We start from the raw sequence: 24955 nt of genomic DNA on the forward strand, positions 1-24955 counted from the left end.
GAGAGCCAGTGTGGTATAGTGGTTAAGAGCAGTAGTCTTGTAATCTGGGGAACCGGGTTCCCGTCTCCGCTCCTCCACATGCAGCTGCTGGGTGACCTTGGGCTAGTCACACTTCTCTGAAGTCTCTCAGCCCCACTTACTCACAGAGTGTTTGTTGTGAGGGAGGAAGGGAAAGGAGAATGTTAGCCGTTTTGAGACTCCTTTTTACATTGGGTGCTGCCAGTGGCCTTGTTACACTATTTTTTATACCAAAGAAAAGCATTTTTAACCTAAAGCCCTTATCATAATTTATTAGACCAGCTAACATAATTACAAAATGGTGTGCAGGGTTGCATTGACAGACCTCTTTGTCCAACTATATTATAAAAATGGGGGGGGGGGCAGAATTGGCTGGTACTGTTCCCATCTGTGTCTGCATCTGGTAACAGCCTTAAGGTAGAGAGTGGGAGGGGGTAGCAGGCATTCAAATGAGGTTTTGTTAAGAGTAGTTCGTGTAGTACCAAGACATACTGGGAAGAACAAACTGTCTGGAGATTTTAGGCTGTACGCTAAGTATTAAAAAAAAAAATCAAAACTAATTGCGTAGCTTGACTTAACAAACAGGTAGATGTTGGCAGCTGCTAATATACAGACTGCCTAGCTGTTCTTCATTTCTGTTTCCACTTACCAAGGAACTGCAGCGGAGGCATGGGGTGGAATCAAATGAGAACTGTCCTCCTTGCTCTTGATCCAAGCAGTTCTATGTTTTCTAAGTCAACCAACAGGACAACAAGCAGCTCTTCTATCCAAATTGTTGCCTTGGTTATCATTGACTGCATCCGTAACAGTGAGTGGAAACCTCAGTAAAGGACTGTAGAGGCAGGTGCCAGGGCCCTTGAAAACTGGCCAAATCCTGCTTCAGGCAGACCGCTTCTGGGAACATTTCAGGTGCTGAGTTTAACCTGAGAGCTTTCCCTTTATAAGTCAGCACTGCACACCTTCATTCAATTTTTTGTTTTCATAGGCGACAGCACATACTGTTCATACTCTGAAGAATGAAAAAAATGGCAGCCTTGTAGCCATGTTTTAATAATGCATTATGTAACAAAAATGTTTTATTTTATTTTCAAAACAAACTAAGTAGTTTACACACTAAGATACACAATATGTTGTAAATGGATCTAGAAGTTTAAAGATAAAACACCTGTTTCCTCACTATTTCATAACATTTTATACTGCTCAGCTGTTTAAAGTGCATCAAGGGCAAATACAAGCTTCCACACATCTATATACAGACTAAGCCCAGCAGCAGTTTCTCTCCACCCTCCCCCTCCACTTGCAATGCTGGAGAACCAGTACACAAAACCAGGCTTCCGTTTTAACCCAGCTTAGCTTTGGGTGTAGCTATTTCTCATCTTCCTCTTCTTTTTCTAAATAACACATACAAAAATTGTCCTTACTCAGGAGAGCCAGAGAGTCCCCACTGGAGTGCCAGCACAGAGAAGTTACCTGGAAGTCACCTGTGGACAAGGATCAAAAATTTTTACTCTCAAATACCCTTTAAGCACAAAATTTTGCTAGGCGATCATTACAATGCCTACCCCTTCAGATAAATGATAGTTGTAGGCATACGTTAGCTCCAATTTGCAGAATTGCACTGTACACGTAAATATTTAAGGATTACTTTCTAAAATGTATTCAAACACGTTACTGCCTGGAGCATTCCTGTTCATGGTCTCAACTACTCCATCTTGTTTTCGAGTCTTATTCCCTACCCTGACCTACAACAGTCAACATCCTGTGGCCTCTTAAGCAGGCTCAAAACTCGTTGGGCTGTTTTGAGGTTCTTCAAATACATAGACCTTCTAATATCTCCCCGTTTGGGTGTGGGTGATGCTAATTTGGTCATGCAGAATTTGAAAGGATGATTAAGAGAATAATAATCCTAAAAGATTTTAGGATTCCTTTGTGTGTTTTTTCAGTATCTTAAAAGTGCAGAAAGCACTCTAAAATGTGTGCCGTAGCAGCTGATGTAGGAAGATGACTCAGATCAAATCAGATTGACCATCTAGCCTAGTGTTGTTTACTCTGACTAGCAGTGACTTTCTAGAGTCTCCATCAGACAGTTTCATTCATCACCTGTTACTACTCCTTTTTACTGGAGATGTGAAGGATTGAACCTTGACATGGGCTGTATTCCACTGTTAGTCCTACTCTGAGAAGGTTGACCAATTTTAATGGGCCTACTCAGAGTAGAATATACATACACACACACACACACCCCTTGTGCTTCATGACAGCAATGCAAGTATGATCTATATGATTTTGGAGATTAGCACAGAGTTAATCTCCACTTGTGACTGCCTCAGTTTTTTCACAGTCACGTGCAATGCATTTAATCAGCACCGCATATTTAACAACCAAAGAGGGCCAACCAGCACACTGCTTTCAGTTCATTTCTGATGTGGTAACATCAATCCAAGCATTGACCTAGAGTTGTTGAAATGATCACACACCTAGAGAATGTGAGCTGTCTATTAAAGACATGTTGAAAATGATCAGCCAGTTTAGAAAAAGGCTTCACAGTTTAAGAAAATGTTAACGAAACCTGTTGTTGCTAATTGCCCAGTAGGTAACAGTAACCCATTCAAGGATACCCTTCCCCACTGTAGCAAAATTGCCCCTAGGCCTGACTTGTCTGCAGTATCAGTTTGGAGCTTCCTTACCTTCCACTGGTACCTGTACAGACACGCATCCTGCTGGGGACCAGAGGTACACTCTGCTGTTCCCAGTACAAATGGCAAGCCGGGACTGACGGGGATCCCACTGGAAAAGCTGGATGGGACACAGCTGCTCCAGGATCACAAACAGCTTCATCTTTTGGACATCCCAGATCCAAACAGCGTTAGGAATATTATCTGTTAGACGTGAAACAGCAATTAAAGGTACAATACAGGCACACAATGCAATCAGTCCCTGGTTCACAATTGTACTAATAATTGGTTAATCTGGATAAAGATATACAACCAAATACTAGAGAACCAAGCACAGAGTTTAGAATACCTCCTGGAACCAAGGTTATTTCTAGATGCCCAAGTTGCATCTGCAGCCAGGAATGCATTCTACTAGCTTTGGCTAGGTTTACCGGCTGCAACCTAGAGAAAGCCCATTGGGCCTCAGTTAACCATCTGCTTGCTACAGCCATACTAAATTACTTGCAATGCATTTATAATTGAGCTGTCTTTAAAGCCAAGCCAGAAGCTGCAGTTGATTCAGAATGTGGCAGGAGCAAGGTGGTGCAGACACATTACTACTCTGCCCAAATTGGTCACGCTGCTGCCAATTAAAAACAAAACGGGGGATGACCAAGTCCCTCAAGTCCCGGGTTATTGCTTGAACCACCTGTGCCAGGGGTGAGGAAGCTGTAGCCTCCCAAGTGTTCTTAGGAACCATCAGCCCCAGCCAGCATGGCCAGTGTTCAAGAATGAGGGCATCTGTAGTCCAGCAACATCTTGAGGGCCACAAGTTCCCCACCTATGTCTGCATGAACCTATCAAAGTCTCAGGATCCGCATCCAAGGCCTGGCTTTTGGCCCTGCCACTGACTGAGGATCAATCTGCAGGGAATAGCAGCTCCATGGTGGCAGCTCTGTAGTGGCTCTGTGATTATGGAACTCAGTCCTGAAGGAGATTCACCAAGCCTGCTGCCTGCATGCTTTTTGATGGGTGCCTTCAAAAGATCTTTTAACTAACATGTTCCATTTGGAATCCTATTTTAAACAGCTGTTTTCATTATACTGATCACTATTTGAATTTTTACTATCTGAAATAGTATTTATAGCAGCTTAATACTGTTAAGTGGCTTTCTGATTGCTGTTTTGCAAAATGGGGTGGAAGTACCTAAATAAAATTATGCAGCCCCCTGGGCATGAATTAAAAGAACCAATAAGGTGGCAGATTGTGCAACCAAATTGTCTTCAAGTGATTTTTGGGGAAACCAGTCTGCAGGGCAAGACCTCACAAAGTTTAGGGTGGAATGTTATGGGCATGCTCCCAGAGCAAGAGTTTCATAATCACAGTGTTATCAGTGCAAGGCATGAGAGAGAGAGAAACATGTTTCATTTTTCTCTTAAGATCCATCTTCAAAAGCATATAATAACAATAACAACAACAATAATTTATTATTTATACCCCGCCTATCTGGCTGGATTTCCCCAGCACTCTGGGCGGCTTTCAACAAAATATTAAAAATATAGCGTCAACATAAATTTATATTCGAAGCTAGTCAAGATGTTTATAAAACAAGATAAGAACACACAGCTTTACAGAAGTTACTAGCTGATGTCATGATGAAAACATAAAGTGCTGAATATTAACAGCTGACAGGTCCCTGTGCTCAATGTAATAGCATTTTCACGCACTAACCACTGAGCACACCACTCAGTCTGAACTGGAGAAACCTCCACAATGGGTCACTCCTATTAAGGAGACCCTTGCCATGTAAGATGGGGCAGTTACTTTCCAAACTATAACATGGGAAGTGAGTCATATACACAAAGCCATACAATGAGTACATTCTAGAGGCAGGACTTGAACCCGAAGTCACTAGGACACACATTGGTCCTCATTCACCCCTCTTGAGATACTAACCATTTCTGGTCGCCAGGAAGCAGTTATCTGAGCTAAAAGCTAACATTCCAACTCCAATTCTAGGATTTGCTCGGTCTACCGCAGGTTTGACATGATGCAAAGAAACTGGGACCTGGGCAATTTCATCTGGAAGGAGAGGAAAAATTAAAAGTCATAATGACACTTAAACCATAGATTGTTCTATTTTATGGATCCTGGAATAAACTTCCTTTTAATATTATGATGCACACAGAGTACTAGGGCTGCACACCCTCCTACTGCTTCAATTCAGGGCCCAATCAGGCGCCCCAATGGGGGCCTTGCAAAGTGTTTAATTAGCACTTAAAAACCAAATTAAGCATGTATCAGCAGAGGGGAAACACCTGCAGGCTGCCTGCCTAGATCTCCTCCTCCCCACTCCCCAACCTTCACTACAAGACTGCTCTGCACCGCCACCCTTGACAGCCCTAGATCACTGTGGGTAGATCCGAGCCAACCTGAGGCTACCTCAACCCATTCTGGCGGAATTATGGGTTGACCTGAATTGGCCAGATTCAGTTCGGGATTCCACCAGGACTGGTACACAGCCCTACTGAAGTGAAGGAGCCCAGGCCAGGAAGAACACATACTACCAGCTCCCAAATGGCATTGAGAAGACTCTATAATATATATGTTTTAGTATTTTAAAACTGTAAATCACCTTGAGTGGCTTGACAGAAAGGCAGTGTATAAATCCAATAAATCAACAGATACTGAGTACTTAGTCCAAACTTCTTTTAAGTGCCCAGTCTCACAAAAATGAGATATATCTCACCATACACAACTCCAGTATCTCACGATGTGGTTCAGCTGACTCATATAGACACATGCTGAATGGAAGCAGCCAGGACAGGAGATTTGTGGTGCGGTGGGGGTGGGGGGCTAGGAAAACTGAGCAACTACCTATTAGTATCTTTTGGTATCTGTTGACACGAATTAGAGAATCCAGTCCACAGCAGTTGCTCAACAACTGCAAAGTCAAGCAAGTATGCTGCTAAGACCTTACAGTTAATGGTCTCAAAAGCAGTCAAGATCTCACAAGAACCATATGGTATCACTCTGGGTATCATGTATTTGAACCTTTTTCTGTGGCAAAACCAAATCCTTTTGGCACCTCCTTTCTCTAACCTGCTTCCACCCCAGCTGGCTGTTATAAGAAATACGGCTTGATATTTGTTTTTTCCCTTCTCCCCTTCTCTTTTTCCTTTATGTCTTGCCTTTTACACAGTGCATCTAAGGGCACAGTACGTCTTGTATTTCACCATGGGGTCTTTTGAGCAGCAGAAGAGAGTAAAAGTTATTTCAAATACTTTTAAGTAAGTAAACAAACAAGTGATAACGCAGCTTTGTACACACGGTCCCTGCTTTGACTTACATTTGCTCTTCGTGCTGAAGAGAGAGCTTGCCATTTTCTTGGTAGGGGGGAAGGCAAGTTTCTCCACTTCAACTGCTGGCGATTTCTCCACCTCCTTATAGACAATCTGAAGAGAAAGGCAAGTCAGCCCTGCACCTCTTTATAGGAAACACGTTGCTAGATCATCCACGCTCGGGCTGGAAAGCATGGCAGTAAGCAAGGTCTGAGTGGTGCGGGTGTCATCAGGTGAAAACAGAAACTTAAGAATAAACAAGGTGTGGGGTTTGGGTGAGAAGACTCTTTAATCCTTCTCAACTATTGTTCTAACACAAATCAGAACATAGATATCCAGACTGTGTGATGTAAAGAGAAATAGAAATGCAAGAGAATTTGCAGAATAGAAGCCGCAACATGGGTATCCATGTTTTAAAAGCCCATTTCATGGGGGAGGAAGAGCAGGAAGAAGAACACATGAACCAAGGCAGTGCCTCACATTTCTCCTAATCTCCAATCACAAAGCAATGCTCCAATCCCCTTGAATCTGCATATGTTTTTGGTTCAAACAAACAAAAAGGAAATAATTATCAAAGCTGTCCATACTAACCAGCACTTGGCTGATTTACATCAAGTGACTAAAAGGCTGAGATGTGAACAGGAAGTCCCGTGTTCAAATCTCACCTCAGCTGAATGCTTACTGAATGACCTTAAGTAAGCCACACAGCCTGAACACCCTCATTGCTGGGGACAATGATACTGACAGAGTTTTTGTAAGGACTGCTGAAAACATTTTGAAGGATTCTACAAATACCAAGTATTATCATTATAAGAGGTCTCAATGCCCCCCCCCCCGTGTGTTTCCTGCAGCATGAGCCGACCACTCTTCTTTTTCTACTTACTATCTTTGGGCTAGCAATGTTTGCAGGATGCTCAAATTCTGTAATTTTCTTCCAAGTCACATGGTTCAGAACGCGCACCTGATTAAGAGAGGAGAAAGCCCAGGGTGAACATACACACACACACATACAGAGAGAGAGAGAACAAACTGTGGCACAAACTCAACTTTGGCAGGGATTCAGAAGCCTTACCTTTTCATCATAACTGCCGATTGCCAAGAACTGGCTGCTGGGGCTCCAGGCGATAGATTTAATGCCTAGTGACCATTCATAAGCACAGTATGTGGACAGCAGACGCCCGTCGAGGGAGTACAGCAAAACTTTATACTGAAATGAAAGGTTTACATCTTTAAGACTGGCAATGGCGTAAGAGTTTTAGTCTGTCCCATCTGAAGGTCTTGAAGCAAGCAACCTCCGCCCCAGTCCAAAAATGCATATGCACAGCCTGTCAATTATCCATACTCAAGTGCTGAGTGCTAAGCACTAAAAAAAGAGAATCTTCTCTGCATTTTGCAAAATCTCGAAGTGTTTTTGCATTCAGATTCCAGCAACAGATTGCATACACTCAACAAGTTGATGCAAAGGCCATCTCTTGAGACAGGAAGGGGCAACCTGTGACCCTCCAGATGTTTGGGACTCCAGATCCCATCAGGCAGCATAGCTGATGGTCAGAGGTGGTGGGCATTGCAGTCCAGCAACATCTGGAGGGCCACAGACTACCCATGCCTGTTCTCAAGAGGCCATTACCTAGATAATGCTCTCATTAAAGCCACCTCTCAGCCACATTTCTATGTGGGCTATTGAGTCAATATGGATGCAGCTGCTCTGACACGCTGCAATGGGTTTGGCAAAAGATCCCTCAACTGAGGCACTGGCAGTTTCCCCTCACCTCCAGGCAGCTGTCCCACACCGCCAACACGCAGCCGTTCGGCGCCCATTCTGTCCCAGCCAGGTCCTGTGTTTCAGTATCAAAATGCTTCCAAACAGAAACAAAGGAAATAATTTCAGTGTGAGCTTAAGGTGGGGAAACAGCAGAAGTGAGAGAAGCAGCTGCTTCCTATGCTTCTATAGTTGGTTGATGGGGGCTGGTTGTCTCTGCTGTACTGCTACATCTTGAATCTGCCCATAGGTATGGTCCCCATTATGACAGCTGTTTCCATTTCTACTAATGTTTAAGAAGGCAACTTACATAATTGTTATATGAGGTACTGTAAAAAAAAACAATATTATTTTGACTTGGCTATTTGTGATATTTCAGGATGTGGAAAACAGCTTAGAAAATTTCTCTGAAATATGAAGAGGTAAATGACTCTCCTTCATTTGCTGTTTTTAAACAGAGGCTGGATGGCCATCTGTCAGGGATTCTTTAGCTGCGATTCCTGCAATGCAGAAGATTGCACTAAATGACCCTTGCGGTCCCTGTAATTATGTGATTCTAAATACATTACCAATTAAATAAATAGTTTATTTTCTTTTATGAATATTGGACCACATTTTGAGAAGAATGATCGTGGGCACCCACAGGGTGTCCTCCTGCCCCATACCTGAACTATAATCCCAATTCCCAGCTTTCATTTTAAAGTGTGTGTGTGTGTGTGTGTGTGTGTGTGTGTGTGTGTGTACATGAGCAACTTGTATCCATTAATAAATACAATCCTAACAGTGGAATTAAATATCTCGCTCTTCCAATTGTTCTATCTGTGCAAGCATACACACCCTTGCTTGCTCTTCTGGGGATATTTTCCTGACACTCCCTGAGCCAATTTCAGAGGGCGGGAAACCCCATTGTGCATGAGGAAGTGTTTGTACAGGCCTTAGGGTTAATGAAACTGGCTAGGTAAATCTAGCTCTGAGGTTCTAGCATTTGTAGAGCCTGAGACATGAAGCAAAAATATTCAAGCACTATTCTTCTCACTTTTTGCAAGAAACTAGCCTGCTCCCCACCCCTACAATTCACTATCTTACTTTGCCTTCTCCCCTGGAATAAGTCCTCTGGATTCCCAGGAGGATTAGCATTAACCACAGTTAAAGACAGCACCAGCTCTAGCCTATCGAAGAGAATTTGCAAATTGAATGAGGTGGAAGGAAAAGGCACAAACTGGTGGTCAACTCCTTATTGCTAAAGGGATTTGGAACATTACATCTGCACAGGCTCTATAAGGTTACAAGGCACACGGGAGCCTACAAGGGGAAGGTGAATAATGGGGGGAGGGTTACCCTCAGAAGCTGCCAATCACTGCATACAAAGAGGCTGATGTAGTCTTTGCAGTCCCTCCTCTCTGCCAAGGCCATGTACCGGCCATCCTTTGTGAATGCTATTCCTGCCAAACACACACACAAAAATGGCAGCACTTAAGAGAGAGGGAAATTGAGCAATTAATACCAGCCAAGGAATGGGGCCAAACCCAAAGAACAACAAAACCTGGACAGAAGAGGCTTTTTTTTGAGGATGGATGAGTATGTCTTAAGGCATATTTGTTGCTGCTTAGTTCCTGTTCTCTTGAGAGGCCTTGCATAACACACACGCTATACTTGCTCTGAAGTGGAGGTCTATTGCTTTCATTCGACTCTTCAAGGCCCTGAAGTACCACCATTGTAAACTCCGCTACTGTGGGAAAGCCTGTCTCCGTGTGAAAGGAAAACAGAACCCTGACCCAGGACCCTTGACTCTCAGCTGTCCTCATCTTATTTGGTAAGAAGAAATGCTTTCTGAAAGGCCACACAAAACCACAAATGTTTAATTCAAAATACTGGTATGAACCACGTAAGGGGAGGAGTGGAAGTTAGTATTCTCACCTCTAGTTTAGACAAGAGATATTAGAATACTTCCCTATTTCTTTAGGCACATGATTTGAGTAACATTGATTGGACAAACTGGTGCTTATAAGTACAAAGAATCCATATCTTGTGGAGTGGGGAGAGCCAGTCTAACAGCAGATTCACGAGACTGGTTATGCAATTACTATTATAATAATCAAAAACAACTGTGTACATGTAACCTAAGATCAAATATCAGGGTGATACTGTTTATGCAAGATAAAGCTACTTCTCAGTGCGTTCTTTAACCCTTCCACTTTTCTTGAACATTTCCACACATGCCATTCAAAGCATCTTCAGCCTTTCCTATGGTATTCATATTCATGTGTGTGCGAGAACATGGTAAATACAGAGAAGAAAGAGAAAAGAGCCATGTTTAATTAAATTGCATGGGCTGCCCAATGGAATATGAACCTAAAATTAGCGCTGTTCAGTTGGGCCAAAGGGTCCAGCTTCCTGTTCTCAAAGTGGCCAACCAAATGCCCCCAGGAAGTACACAAGCAAGACTCAAGTGCAACAGCAGCTCTCCCCTCCTGCGATTCCCAGCTACCAGTATTCAGAGGCACACTGCCTCCAACAGTGGAGATAGAACATAATCATCAAGGGCTGTAGAAATGAACAGCCACATTTTCCAAGTTGACACACATATCCTCCATGTTGGCATTGTTCTTCTACCCAAACACGTTTGTTGTTTTTTATGTATGACAAGGCCTTCCCCACTTGTACCAGGGGGGAAAACCATTCTCTCTTCAGTGCTATATCCCCAAAGCACCAATTCATAGTGACATGTATGTTAGCTGAACTGGTTGTGGTGATTCAGTGGTAACAGAAAGATATGCTACACATCCTCAGATATTCTGTCCTCCAGTCAGCCTGCACATGCTGGCTTAGCAATATCAGGCTGCTGTTCACAAGAACCACACCTGACTTCCTCCCTGCTTCAAAACTTTACCCACACAGAAATCAGGAGTGTACTTTTAAGCTCATCCCCCCATGCCCTACTAATTTGATTTTGTACTCTGGATTTTTATTCCACAGATCTCCACCAGTCGGACAGTTGCCTGCATCTGACAGAATACAGCTTGGGAACAAGAGGGTTTTGCTCACTTGTGAACACCAACATCCACTGGGACAAACATATACTGCAGTTACCCCACCATATGAGTACCCTTCCTGCGGGTAGATAAATATCAGTTGAAGGGGATATAGGATATCCCCAGATCATGGCAATCTTCGCTATAATAATATTTTTTTAAAAAACCTTTCCTGTTTTAGGTTAACTCCACTTACCCTGCTGACAGGCCTTGGGATACTTGATATAAGACACAGATTTTGTACATAAGGACCAGACAGTTATCCGCAGCTGTTGGAAACAGAGAAAGAGACAGAGGAAGTATTTGTTTATCTTTGCAGATGAAATGCATGCAGGGGGAGTGTTTTTTATACAGAACCCACTGAGCTTCATCTCCACACTCGACAACGGTGTGGTTTTCATTCTGCAGAAAGAATGGGAAACCAAACTAGGGGACAAAACATGAAGACATACGGCAGTTTTGCTTCAGATACCTTCTTCCCAGCACACAAGCAAAAGCAAACTTATATCCCTCAGGCATTTTAACTGGTGCTTCCCTAAAGTTCTAAAAAAGTGGTCTTCAACTGGTACACACCTGTAACCCCAATCTCCAACTCCCAAGCTGCATCATGGGGTGCACTTTTGTGTTTTCACTTTTGATTTATACTTAGTTATGGTAATAATGCATGTTGTTAATCCTAAAATGGCAATTCACAGAACAACACATGCAGTGTTAACTTAGCATTACTACTAAAGGAAAACCAGTGCTGCCATGTGGCAGGAGAAAGTGCTCGATCAGAAATACGTATCTTATTTAAAAAAACAACTGGTGCCTTTCTCCTGCCACACTGCGGGACTTGTGGAAATGGATAAAATGAGTGCCTTATTAAAATGCGTCCTGGTCTAGACACACATGTAGTTAACTCTCCTTAGACCAAGCTGGAAACCCACATGGCGGCAACAGCTTTGTTGTGACCCACTTGGTGTGACCTCACAACCCACCTGTGGGTCTGAAAGTGTGGAACACACATACAGCTGGGCTTTAGTTTACTACAGGGTTTCCCAAACTCAGGTCCTCAGCTGTTTTCGGACTACAGTTCCCATCATCCCTGACTACTGGTCTTGCTGGCTAGGGATGATGGGAGTTGTAGTCTAAAATCAGCTGGAGACCAAAGTTTGGGAAATATTGGTTTACTATCTTGTGGCCCTAATATCCCAGCTGTAAATGGGGGGATGAATAATGATACTCTAAAGTGTCTGGGTGGAGAAGTAGCAGGAGTGGTGAAGATGCTGCCCCAATTTCAGTGGTGGTTAGAGTGAGGTACAGTCAGAGTGGAGGAGCTGCTTACCATCAAGGGCAAGGGCCTAGGTGTTTGGTTTCTTTTCCTTGTTTCAGCCCTCTCACTAGAAGGAATCGGTAGCATATACATTTTTATTTACTTTATTTTTTTTACAATCAAGCAGTGTACACATTTTATGAGATAAATAAATAAATTATTAGCGTTGAAGGGCACATTCAAGCCAGGCAAAAATACTCAACTGGCAGGTCCAGTGAAGGGTGTGGTGTGGGAAAAATTAGGTGTGGCTCAGAAAGAGGTGGGGCATAGTTAGAGTCCCAAGGGCCAGATAGAGTGGCTTGGAGGGCCATATTTGGCCTTTGCACCTTAGGCTCCTTATCCCTACTCTAGTCTTTCAATCCGCATACTTCCAGTTGAGTTTTAAGTTTCCCTCAGCAATACAACATTAATCACAAGGTAGCAAGCAATAATTTTCCATGTCCATTAAAAAAAAAAAAGATTAATTCTGGGTCTGAGCCAGTGAAAGGCTTTTTAGACCATCGTCTCATCAGCTTGTTTGCAGTCATGCCAAAATATAAATTTCAGACTACACTCCTGACACTGAATATTTCTTTCGAAACAGCAACACAGTGCCTATCTCAGCAGAAGAGAGATTGCAGTGCACTGCCCAGTAAAATCTAGGGATGATCAGGGAGCTACAGAGGTGATTTCAAATCTAGGCTGGAAAGAGGCCTTCACCCATTTTGTGCACTCAAGAATGTTGTTCGCCTACAACTCACATCATCCCCGGTTGTCAATGGGAGTTGTAGTCCAACATCTGCAGGGCAACAGGTTGGTGAAGACTGCCCTATCTGCAAGCAAGTGCACGATGATAAAGGGAAATTCGTAGGCAAGTAGTGATAAGGGATGGCCCCCTGCTACTTATTTGATACCCTTAGATCCATTTATAAACCATTCAGAAAATTACAGAGCAGTTTCCAAAATATATGCTCCAGATTTTGCAGGACAACAGAACCATAAACATTGACCTTAGCATTCCAGCAAGATAAAGCACACCCATAGACTGTTCTACGAACTGAATGTTCCCCGTACCTAATTAAACAGCAACCTCAACAAGACCCAGAGGTCTGAGTGAAGATGTATACCATTGGGACCTGACAGAACTGGAGTATGGGCAATGACTAATGGTCTTCCAGAGACATGAAGCTCTACCAACATCCAGTGGTGGCCGATGCCCACTGGAATAAGTCGGGGAGGGAGGCGGACAGATCAACAGAAAATGGAGCCCGAGCCGATGAGAGGCAGAGCCAAGTAATTCTGGTTTTGCCCCCATCCTCCTCTCCGTTGAGTTCTGCAAGGCGCAACACTTTGGCTAAGGAGGAGGAAGGTGCTGGCAGTGCCACCCTCTGGACTGTAAGTGAAGTGGCAGCTGCATTAGGAAAGGCTGAGGTTGGTGGGGCTGTGCCACCTTCACCCTAACATGCCGGGCTCCAGTGCCAACACCGCTTCCCTGAATGTTTACTTTAAAAGAAAAGCATTTAGCCCTTCTGCTTACAGTGATAAGGAACAACAAGCGGGCAGATCATCCGCAATTCGTGAGTCAACCTGCTCCCACCTTCCAGCATTACAGGCAATTAATGCCAAGGCACTTAGGCACCCAACACCTACCAGCACGAGATTCTCGCTAGTCACCCCTCTTTTTATGTACGAGATCGAGAAAGTAAGAAATTTAACAACAGAGTGTAATGTTGGGGCGTGTGTGTGCAAATTCCAGCAAATGCCACTACAGGGGCTTTTAGCCAGCTTTTCCCTAACAGATTTTCCTTCCCGCCCACCCCCACCCCCAAATGTGGGGGTTACAGACTTAATTAAAATTTCCAAACTCACATCCTACTGCTAAGGTGCCTGAGGAGCATACAGCTGTTGTTTTGCAGCACAGGGCAGGGAAGGGTGGGAGGAGAAGCAGAAGCAGAAGCAGCATTTTTCAAATAGCCTAAAAACAGCTGAGAAACAAGAGGTATTTAGACAGTAACGCGATAAAACAGTCTGAAGAGCTGGGCTAAGGAGCTGCACCCAAGCTTTGACAACCCCAGGCAGGTGGCAAGACTGGCAATTTTCATTACACAAAACCCACGCTTAACAACCTTGCGTTCTCAAGTGACTGTCAACTTTTGTCCCAGACTTGACTAGGTCACTGGGCCTCCTTACATAGCTGTGTCTGTCAGCACAGGATTTCAGGGGATTACGCAGCACACATTCCTCGACAGAAAGTATTTTTCAACCAATATAGCCATTTACAGTTACTAAGGATTACAGCGACAGGGCACCCAAGTATTCGCCGAAAGAGGGAAAATTGCCGCTAGCAGCTCCTCCGGCCATTCAGACCACAAACATTGCTCCAAATGGTAATGAGTCAAGCAGCGACCCTGGAGCATTTTTAGTGTGCAAACACAAGCATCATACAACTGTAAGTGCACACTCGTCCTGCAAAATAACAGAGGGGGGGTGTAGCTGGAGAATTACAATGCTGGACTGAAACGGGGTCTGGGCTCAGCATGAAACTTACTAAATGGCCTTGGCCAATACCACCTTCTCAGCCCAACCTACCTTACAAGGTTGATGTGAGGATAAAATGGGTTAGATAACCCATTGTATATTGGCTTCAGCTTCTTAGAGAAAGGATAGGAAACAAAACATGATAAATAAATAGGAGCAGCTGACTCCTCAGCTCTACATGGTGTCTAGCAGATGCATGGGAGTAAATATATGTCTTATAACAGTAACACGGATCTTTTGGTCCGCAAACAGCTTCTCAATAATTTGGTTCTCGGTGGCTGCCCAACCAGTGTGTAATATGCTTCCCAAATCTCTTAAAGCTCATGGCAAAATACCATCCAGATGTTTTCTAAGACTATTCTTCTCTGAGCTGGCATTCAACGGCTAGAAGTTAAGTGGGCATGGGAATTTAATGTTTAAGTCAAGGGTAACCCATGCTTTCCCTAGAGATGTTGTTGGACTACAACTCATGGTATGCTTGACCGTTAGCCATGCTGACTGAGGATGATGGGAGATGCAACCCAACAACATCTGGAGGACTTCAGACAAATTTTAATGCCTCAGCCTTATAAAAGAAAAGTTAACCCTTCTCACCCCCATCAATCTGCTACAACTATTTGAATAATACTCACAGCTTTATAACTATATCACTGTAAGAAATAAGGGGCCTCTCTTTAAAATCAGCACCACATAGGAATATAAACTCTCCTCAATGCTATCACTTGCCTTCTTAAAATAGCTAGCATTACCAGAAATCATCCAAGAGTCACATAAAAGGAACTTGTTAACACACTCTTCACTTCTTTACAGTCCTATTAGCTTACCAGGAGACAAATCAGAAAATGATCTTTCAGATACAATTTATTGCCGCAGGTTAAGACTTGCCGTTGTGAACCCAGTTATAGAAGCGGGTGACTGAACAGCCAAGTGAATACAATTGCATGCAACTGTTTCATAATGAATAGCTTATCTATCTATTGGACTTAAAGCCCACCCCATTTAGAGAACTCACATTAGGCAACAGTGTTTGCAAGCTTCATCTACACTGTCCCTGGCCACTGGGGGCCAGTCTGGAAAAGAAAGAAAAAATCTTACAATATTTCCAGAAGGCAAATCTGCAAAGAAACAGAATTTCCCTGCCAATAATATCTCCTTGCTGTAGGCCCTTACAGACTGATCTGGCACATTTAGGGAGCATTCCCAGCCAATCTTAAACATCATCCTAGTCAAGCTCATGCCACTGGGCTCCTTGAATGGCACTTGGAAATAAAAGGGAGCCAATACCAACATTTGAATCCTGGTGCAAGTTATTCTCAATAATCCTCTCCCATCAGAAGACAGTGGATCTGTGTCTTTTGCATCACCTGGAGCCTGTGAATGGTAGTCCTGCAAAATGTTTAATACAGTGGGCTAGTCTCAAATCTATGAAGGTACAACATGACAGTCACTAGGTGTGCACCACTATGCAAAAGCAAGTCTTCTATCCATGAAGCTTCTATCCACTTCTGGCAAAACCGGGAGGAGGACTGTAGCTCAGTGGTTAAGAGCGCCTAATCTACATGCAGCAGGTACCAGGTTCAAGCCCCGGCATCTCCAAGTAGGACTTGGGAAAACTTCTGCATGAAAGCCCGGTGCACCACTGCCAGTCAGTGTAGACAATACTGAGTTAGATGAACCAGGGGTATGACTCATTACAAGGCAGCTTCCCATGTTCCAGCACCAACACCTGGAACCCAGGCACCTCCCAAGGCTACAAAACTGAGTGAACAGAAGGGACAAACCCAGCAGCAATGGGAATTCCAGTCCCCTCCCAGTTGCAATGCCTGCCAGTCATTACCGTGGCCACCGACTCTGACAGCTTTAAAATAGGACTAGACAAATATATGCAGGAGGTGGCTATCAATGGCTACTGGGTCATGATCCTCCCTCAACTGTCATCAGGCTGCAGGGGAGAAAGAGAGAGAGAGAGAGAGATGGGACCACAGAGCCTCTCCATTGTCAGGATGCATTAAATAAGTAAAATACATGGAAACATGATCAGAGCCAACTATGTTTATACTCCGAAACTATGTCCATTAACTTCAATGGGTTGACTCTGAGCAGAACTAGTGTCGGACACAACCCGGCCTTCTGAACGTGAGCAGCGGCGGCTGAGGAATAACTTGCAAAACCTTCTAAGCGATCCCTGAAATGGGCAATGTGCACAATGCAAGGATATTATGTATCCTTAAAGTGCTCATCTCAAAACACTAGTCCACAGTCTGCTCCGGCAGACGATGGATTTAGAGGACCTGAGAGAGTAAACAGTGCAGACACCAACATATCCCAGCCAGCTGTCTGCCACAAGTTAATTTAGCAACCTGTTTACAGCTGGGAAGAAAGTCTATCCCAAACACACATGCCAACTTGGCAAGGGCTTAATGAAAATCCTGCAGGGTCAAATGGAGTTCTGATGGCGGGTAATAAATAACTTGTCAGCCCGCCCCCACGTACATGTGCCATTTGGAAGCTGTGAGAGGTATGCAGAGGGAGCCCACCATCTTCGATTCCTCGGGATGCTGTTAGCCAGGCATCTGACTAACAAAATGAAGCTGGATAATTGGAATAGTTTTCACCCTATTAAAACTATCCAATACAGTGAAGTCTCGTGCCTGCTTTTTTGCCACATGGCCCCGGAAGAGCCATGGATCGAACGGATGAACTGGCAAAGATGCAGGGAGAGGATAAGCCCGCACCATGAGGATAATATTCACCTGTACTATGGGAGATTACTAGTAGCCTTGCCACATAAAAACCTAGAAGGTATTATTGCTGAGAAATGTGAGTGAAGCACTGCAAGCACGTGAGGAGCACTGGCAGCAGGAGACCAAAATAAGCAAGGGAATGCAGCGACTTCCCTTTGAGGAAAGGATGTAGCATTCGGGACTTCTTGGTTTGCAAAAAGGAAAATTAAGAGGTGGCATGACGGAAGTTTATAAAATTATGCATGGCCTGGGAAAAGTGGAAAGAGAAATGTTTTTCTCACTTACATCACACTAGAACCCATGGATAACTGAAGTTGCTAAAAGATTCAGGACAGATAAAAGAAAATACTTCTTCATGCAGTGCATAGTTAAACTATGGAATTCACCCCCCACAGGGAGGGCCACCAACTTGGATGGCTTTAAAGGAGAATTAAACCAATTCATGGAGGCTATGCTCTGCTTACTGAATACAGTAAGCCCCCAACTTACGGACATTTAACTTGTGCACACTGAGCTTTATACACATGACAAAGGGGGTGGAAAGGTGGCTGGGTTCTGGGGGAAATAACTTGGGCAATCCAATCACCCATTGAACCCAGTGGGGTTTGACTATACATGATTTTGACTTTAGACTTGATCCCACGCAAGTTGTGAGCTTACTGTACCAGTTGCAGGAAACCACAGGAGTGCACTTGCACTTAGGTCCAGCTTGCAATTTCCTACAGGTATCTGGTTGAGCTGTGAGAACAGGATGCTGGATAAGATGGGCCATTGATCTGATCCAGCAGGCTCTTCTTATGCTCTTAGGAGGGCCACTGATCTCATATCCTGCTTGTGGGATTGTCATGCACATAGGACTGACCATGGTGGGGACTGGCATGCTGGGATAGATGGGCCTTTGATCTGATCCAGCAGAGCTCTTATGTTCTAGGGAGAGTGGCTCTATGCATTCCAACATCTATGATTCTATTATTCTTTTATTTACTGAACCAGCAACAGTTATTTCCACACCTGGGCAGTTATTACAGTTGAGGAAAAACATCTGACGGGCTCTAATGCAATACGGGAGGAAAATATCCTTCACAAACTAGCCCTTCAATTCGCTCAGTAAGAAAAACAGAAAGGTGTTCTCTCTCTCTTCCTTTGATTTTGGAACATTTCCAAATTTGGGGAATCAGGGACAGTCGAGAGCAGAGACTCCACAACAGACCTTCACTTCACACATCTGTCTAACTGACTGCATATTTGGAGATGGAAATAAGCTTTACCTGAGATTAGGTAAGGAAGTGACCCTGTATTTTCTGACATGTGTTAAGGGGGGGGGCGAGGTTCACCATGTGCATGGTGACCTTCACAAAGCCATCTCAAGCTACTGTGCCATATTAAAAATATCAGTGGGAGAATAATTCCAATTCTAATTTGTATATTGCTTTGAAGTGTCCATATGCATCAATCACCTCAATAGTCCTTTGCATAAATGCAAAAAAAGTAAAAAAAAATGTGGCTGAGATAGTGGTTTAATTAAACTAGTGGTAGTGAACAAGGAAACAAAGACTTCATGGCTTACTAATCCTGTTCTTGGCTACTGGACAACGCATCAGTCCTCAGGAGAGCTGGAGATAATGTTTATGATTCCTTATATACCCAAGATTATGTGACTAAAATCTGAGACTTGTTACCTTTCTTTGTTGTATTCTCCTGCAAAGAATATTAAAGGAGCCTTTCCTTAATCATGCAGCCTCACTTTTTTTAAAAAAAAGGTCCCACAAGTACAACTTAGCAGCACACTGCAGCTTTAAGAGCTTCAGGCTATTTTAGGGGCTAGGATGTAGACAGTAACATTTGATATCTTACAAGAGCAGCCTCAATTTCACACTTACGTGGAACTCTGTAGTATTGAGAATGTGACGGCCATCCGGACTCCAGCAAGAAGCCACGAGTCCCGCTGAGCCTTCATCGATCTTGCAGTGCCAATCAGGCTGCTCCAAGGACCAGACCTAAGCCAAGGGAGGAAGAACAGTCAAGTCAGGGCTGACTTGAACAAGGCACCCAAAGCCCTACCAGCTTCCTCTCAAGGATCACTCTTCAACAGAAAAAGACAATCCCACCAGCAAAAGACCATGAAAGACTGGCGCTGGATCCCACTACAGAGGTAAGCCTTTTCTTCTTCTTTACATCCAGTCAGATCCACAAAACTATTCCAAAAGAGCGTTTGTAAAGATCAAGAGGTTTGTTGTAGCACAGGATTGTATAGGCCTCCAGTAAAGATGGTGGCTGTCTTTAAGAGATCTGGACCACAATATATTTGTTTGACTTTAAAGATATCACAGAGCTCTGATATTATTAAAGACCCACCACACATTAAAATTTCAAAAAACTGAAAGGGTTTGCTTAAATTATTTTTTGCTTATGAAATTTACATACTGCCCTATTTATATGGTGCTTTTCAGATGCAAAGTGCTTCACAACAGGCTCACACTTACCAAGTTGCCAGTGGCAAACATGAATCACCTCCAGGTGACCAGGGAGGGAAATTTTATAACTGGTCTTTCATTAAGCATGATGTTGTCTCAATAAGTCCATGTGAGCCATTAAAATAAAATGTATGAGCTAGGAAGTTTGGTGAAATTACTTTCAAGTCTGCTTTGCTAAGCATCACGTTGATGGTCCACCACTGCTATTCCCAGTTTGTAAATGGTACTAAGCAAGGCTAGAAATCAGCTGGGTCCTTAACCCAGCTGCCCAGCTCAGTCATTGTCCACAGGACTGACAGCAGCTTTGCTTCTTTCAGAAACTAGCAAAACCCTAAAGCTACTTTTTTGCATCAGGGGACGTAGTTCTGCGGTTTGTTTGTTCCTGGAAAAGACATGCTCTTTTCAACCTAGCTCAGTACTGTCTATAGTGACTGGGAGCAGCAATACAGGATTTCAGGGAGAAGTCTCTCTCAGCCCTACCTGGAGATGTCAGTGGTTGGACTTGGGATCTTCTGCATGCAAAACAGAGATGCTCTGCCACTGAGATATGGTCCTTCCCCTAAACATTAAAAATTCTAGTCCTCATGTTTCTGAATAAAGACCTGATATTAATAGGAAGCCGCTTTAAACAAGGTCAGGCCAATGGTACAACCAAACTAGCTGGTAGAGGCTTTCCATGGTTTCAAGAAGACTCTCCCATCCCTATCTAAAGATGCCAGTTTGAACTTGGGGGCATTCTGTAGGTAAAGTGCATTTGTTTCCCCAGCACCTATATTAAATACTTGCTGCTTAACACCATCAGTTTAGAAACTGGCAAGTTCCAGAAAAGAAAGCATACTGCATAGGTGCCCACCTGCACAATTCCACGCTTGTACATTGCACATAATATAAAAAGAGAATCTGAAGACCACTCAATGTGCTGGATTTGGTCTAGGCAGGTGAAGAGCTGCAGAATTTGGAGAGTGTTTACATCACGAACCACCAAACGATACTGGACACCGGAGGCCTGAATAGAATAAAAAATGAATAACTTAGCTGTGGCATTTTAGCTCAGTGACAGGGGGCAAAATTATTTCAGATGTGATTCCTAAATCCTCTAGTATTAGAGACAGGAGAAACCATAAGAAAACCTGTAGAATAAAATGAAAGCTCTACAAAATATAGACTGATGACATACCGCAGGCCTGTCATGCAGTAAAAATAACTGATTTGTCAATTGCCAATTAGTATATTAAAGGTACCTGTTTTACAAATTAATATAGGTGCTTAAAGGTAAAGGTAAAGGGACCCCTGACCATTAGGTCCAGCCATGACCGACTCTGGGGTTGCGCGCTCACCTCGCTCTATAGGCCGAGGGAGCCGGCGTTTGTCCGCAGACAGCTTTCGGGTCATGTGGCCAGCATGACTAAGCCGCTTATAGGTGCACCAACAGATTTTCTGATGAGCTTCAGTAACTACAAGCCCTGAAATTTAGAGTCCACTCCCAAACCTTTGTAGGGTTTTGTAGTCGTTTAGCAGGGTTTTGTAGGGTGAATCACACATTTTGTAAGTCCTCTCAAACCAGGGGACATAGGTATCCCCCAGAAAGCCAACTTGGTCTGGTTCGTAGTTAATGACGCTCTCCTGATGGCTTCAGTGGAAGTCTCTACCCCCATACACATAGCTTGGTTCACACGTAACTTCAGCCAATGACACAGAAACTATCCTTAGGCCTATGCAGGACAACCAATGAAATAAATGCGGTGGCTTCTCCAACTTTAACTGATCACACAAGCTTCAGTTGCTGAAGCTCCCTTTTCTATGTAACTATTACATGTGCAGAAGCCCCCTCCCCTTTTATATCTGAAAACCTTTGGTTTATGCACTCCTCCTCCTCTTGAACTTCCTCGTCCTTGGCAAACCATTGTTTGTCATTTCATCTGAACAGGGCAAACCATGGTTTGCTACAAAAGAAGAAGTGCAGGTGGGGGAGAGAGGAACCCAAAATTGTTCATTTAAACCAAACTGGGGGCACTGGAATAGATCAGTGGGGTTGACACTCGAAGAAGCAATGCACAGGACTGCAGCTCTAAACAGCTACACCAGTTCTGCATACTAATGTTGCAGTAATTGTGCACTTCTGCAGATATACTACAAGGCAAAGATTTCACATCATCATAATCCAGGTTGTTAGAACTACGAACCAAACATAGTAATAAAAGCTTATAAATTAAAAGACAAGACACATTAAGTAGGAAAGAGAAGAGGGCTCAGAAGTGGCGCTGATTAAAATGATTGTTATTTAAAATCACAGCCAATTTATAATTTGATATTACTATGCACATCTTCTTGGAAGAGATTTCCTGGTGTCATTTAAAAACAGTTAAGAATTTAATGGGCAAATGTCATGCAAGTTTGCTAACTAGGTGGAAAGGCTCATTTTATGGATGCTGCTCTCCTCAGCAGAAATCAGATACTGTTTGGCTAAGGCTGTCCCAACATAAAACTGAGTTAGAACAAGGAAATCATGTGTATTATCATCAAATATCAAAACCACCCCTGGTCCCCACATCTCCCATTCCTTCCCTGAATCCACATTCAACCCCCCTGTCCGCCCACTCTTCGTCCTTGCCCCCCACCAACCCATTATCTATAAAATAGATACACACGGCACACCAAAAGGCTAAGCTCACCAAGCATTTTCCATCCGGAGAGAACCTGCACAACTGACTGGAGAGTTTAAATACCTCGGAGAAATTCATGTTGACCAAATAACAAGGGAGAAGAGGAGCCTAGCGAATGAGCAGGACCAAATTTAGTCTCCCAAGGGCAAAAGGCCTGTTTGTCTACCTTGTTGTAGAGGCTAAGGAACAGGGAGTTTTCACATTACAGTTTTGCTCCAAGCAGAGAGCAACAGTTCAGTGTAAGGGCTGTCCTAGGAAACAGAGTGGAGGAGATATCCAGCGGATACTGGGAAAGATGCCATTTCCCATAAAGAAATGTGTATGTGTGTGGGTGAAGGGGTGATATGAACTAGCCCAGCCTTGGGAAATATATAATATAGAGGTATCCAGAATAGTAGAGACTTGCCCACAGGATGCTGTATTTTGAGAAGTCTCAGAAAGTAGGGGAGGGGGACACATACAGAGGGAAATAAATTTTCAAAATAAAAACACAGCCTCAAAGGAGAAGGTGCTACCCATCAATGTCTAGGAGACGGAGGGGATGAGAATTTGAGTAAGAGGAGGGAGGACCCCAAGGAAGGAGTGGATTACTCCCCCACCAAAAACCAAAAACACAACCTGGCAGATATATATCATTATCCCTAATAAAAGAAAACAGGGGAGAGGTCCTCCTCAAAGCTGTTGAATGCCAAAGAACTGTCCCCTGAAGTAAAGGAAGGAGGTACAAACGACCCTTAACCCACGCAAAAAAAGGATTTTAGAAAAACGGGGTAGGGCGGGAATACACCTCAGAAGGAAAGATGCCGCCCCTTAAAAATTTCAAGGGAATAATTTGCCCCCCTGAAAGAAAAGAGGGGAGGAAGAGAGAAAGGGACCCCCAGCCTCAAAACACAAGTGGGGTGTGTGACCCACACACTTAGGAAATTATCCACAATTTTAAAAAGGGGAGGGGAGGGAGATTTGGTCTTTGAAGTGAGGAAGAAACTGGGACACCCCCCCCCCAAAAAAGAGAGAATAATAAAGGGAGAGAGGTGACCCACCCACCCAGCCACCCTTCTGAGCAAAGAGAGCTGATTTGTAGGGCGCCCCCGCTGCCCCCTCACTGACAGAGCGGGTAAGACCACCACCACCCAAAAAACCGAGCCCCCTCCCTCTCTCTCTCTCGGTGGGGTGGGCGGTGAAATGGGGTGGGGGAGGGGAAGGCGCAGCTGCCGAGGCGAAGAGGCGGCCTCGCGCCCGCTTCAAAGCCGCCCGCCAATCAACCGGCTCTTCCCGGGCCGGAAACAGTTATCCGCTCCCTTCCGGAAAAGGTATTGGGTGGGGAGGAGGCCGCGAGGCACGCTGGGAGGTGTAGTTCTGCAGGGTGCGGTGACTCTCGAGCTAGGAAGCTAGCTAGGAAGGTCGGCCAAGGAGTTGTCAGCTGGCCGGCTTGCGGAGAAGGGGACGCTGCTTTTATTGTTGATAAAGTAGGGGATAGATAGATAGATAGATAGATAGATAGATAGATAGATAGATAGATAGATAGATAGATAGATAGATAGATAGATATGTTTGTGTGTGTGTATGAATATTATATATATATGTATAACTATATCTAGCTATACTATATAATACTATATCTAGATATAGATATATATCTCTGTGTTCAAGCAAATAAAACAAAAGTCATGTAGAAAGCAGTATACTGGGGGTCAGCAATCTTTTTCAGCAGGGGGCCGGTCCACTGTCCCTCAGACCTTGTGGAGGGCTGAACTATATTTTTTTTGGGGGGGGAATGAACGAATTCCTATGCCCCACAAATAACCCAGAGATGCATTTTAAATCAAAGCACACATTCTACTCATGTAAAAACACCAGGCAGGCCCCACAAATAACCCAGAGGTGCATTTTAAATAAAAGGACACATTCCACTCATGTAAAAACACACTTATCGCCAGACCGTCCGCGGGCCAGATTTTGAAGGTGATTGTGCCGGATCCGGCCCCTGGGCCTTAGTTTGCTTAAAGGTAAAGGTAAAGGTACCCCTGCCCGTACGGGCCAGTCTTGACAGACTCTGGGGTTGTGCGCCCATCTCACTTAAGAGGCCAGGGGCCAGCGCTGTCCGGAGACACTTCCGGGTCACGTGGCCAGCGTGACAAAGCTGCATCTGGCGAGCCAGAGCCGCACACGGAAACGCCGTTTACCTTCCCGCTGGTAAGCGGTCCCTATTTATCTACTTGCACCCGGAGGTGCTTTCGAACTGCTAGGTTGGCAGGCGCTGGGACCGAGTAGCGGGAGCGCACTCCACCGCAGGGATTCGAACCGCCGACCTTTCGATCGGCAAGTCCTAGGCACTGAGGCTTTAACCCACAGCGCCACCTGCGTCCCTTAGTTTGCTTACCCATGGGTTAAAGAATCAGATCCGGGAGAGAGACCAGGGTTCAAATCACCCCACCCGG

At 44.2% G+C, this 24955-nt stretch overlaps 2 protein-coding genes across 3 annotated transcripts in view; one reads left to right on the forward strand and one right to left on the reverse strand.

The window, feature by feature from the left end:
* The window catches only part of MRPS16 (mitochondrial ribosomal protein S16), a 234204-nt gene that overhangs the window by 65958 nt on the left and 143291 nt on the right, over positions 1–24955 (forward strand). The gene's annotated exons all lie outside the window — the stretch shown is intronic.
* WRAP73 (WD repeat containing, antisense to TP73) lies at positions 141–23802 on the reverse strand. Of its 2 annotated transcripts, none has more exons than XM_083752711.1 (12): positions 22527–23802; positions 20708–20860; positions 19261–19377; positions 11001–11073; positions 9111–9214; positions 7783–7869; positions 7086–7220; positions 6897–6974; positions 6022–6127; positions 4629–4754; positions 2647–2897; positions 141–216 (listed from the first exon to the last, which is right to left on the reverse strand). In XM_083752711.1, the coding sequence occupies exons 1-11, from the start codon at positions 22593–22595 to the stop codon at positions 2686–2688; spliced, it is 1260 nt and encodes a 419-aa protein (XP_083608837.1). In that variant the 5' UTR covers positions 22596–23802; the 3' UTR covers positions 141–216; positions 2647–2685. The 2 variants fall into 2 exon arrangements, with proteins under 2 accessions (XP_083608837.1, XP_083608836.1); XM_083752710.1 differs by lacking the exon at positions 141–216 and adding an exon at positions 563–1499 and having other exon boundaries at positions 2706–2897.

The sequence above is a fragment of the Podarcis gaigeae genome, assembly GCF_964106915.1.
Source record: "Podarcis gaigeae genome assembly, chromosome: 8".
NCBI lineage: Eukaryota > Metazoa > Chordata > Lepidosauria > Squamata > Lacertidae > Podarcis > Podarcis gaigeae.

Coding starts and splice junctions, on each gene's coding strand:
- WRAP73 (XM_083752710.1), bottom strand. CDS start 22,595: ATGAATTTCTCCGAGGTATTTAAACTCTCCAGTCAGTTGTGCAGGTTC. Junction 9,215..11,000: donor TCCCAAGGCCTGTCAGCAGG/GTAAGTGGAGTT, acceptor TGTGTTTGGCAG/GAATAGCATTCACAAAGGAT. Junction 7,221..7,782: donor TGTGGGACAGCTGCCTGGAG/GTGAGGGGAAAC, acceptor CTTTCATTTCAG/TATAAAGTTTTGCTGTACTC.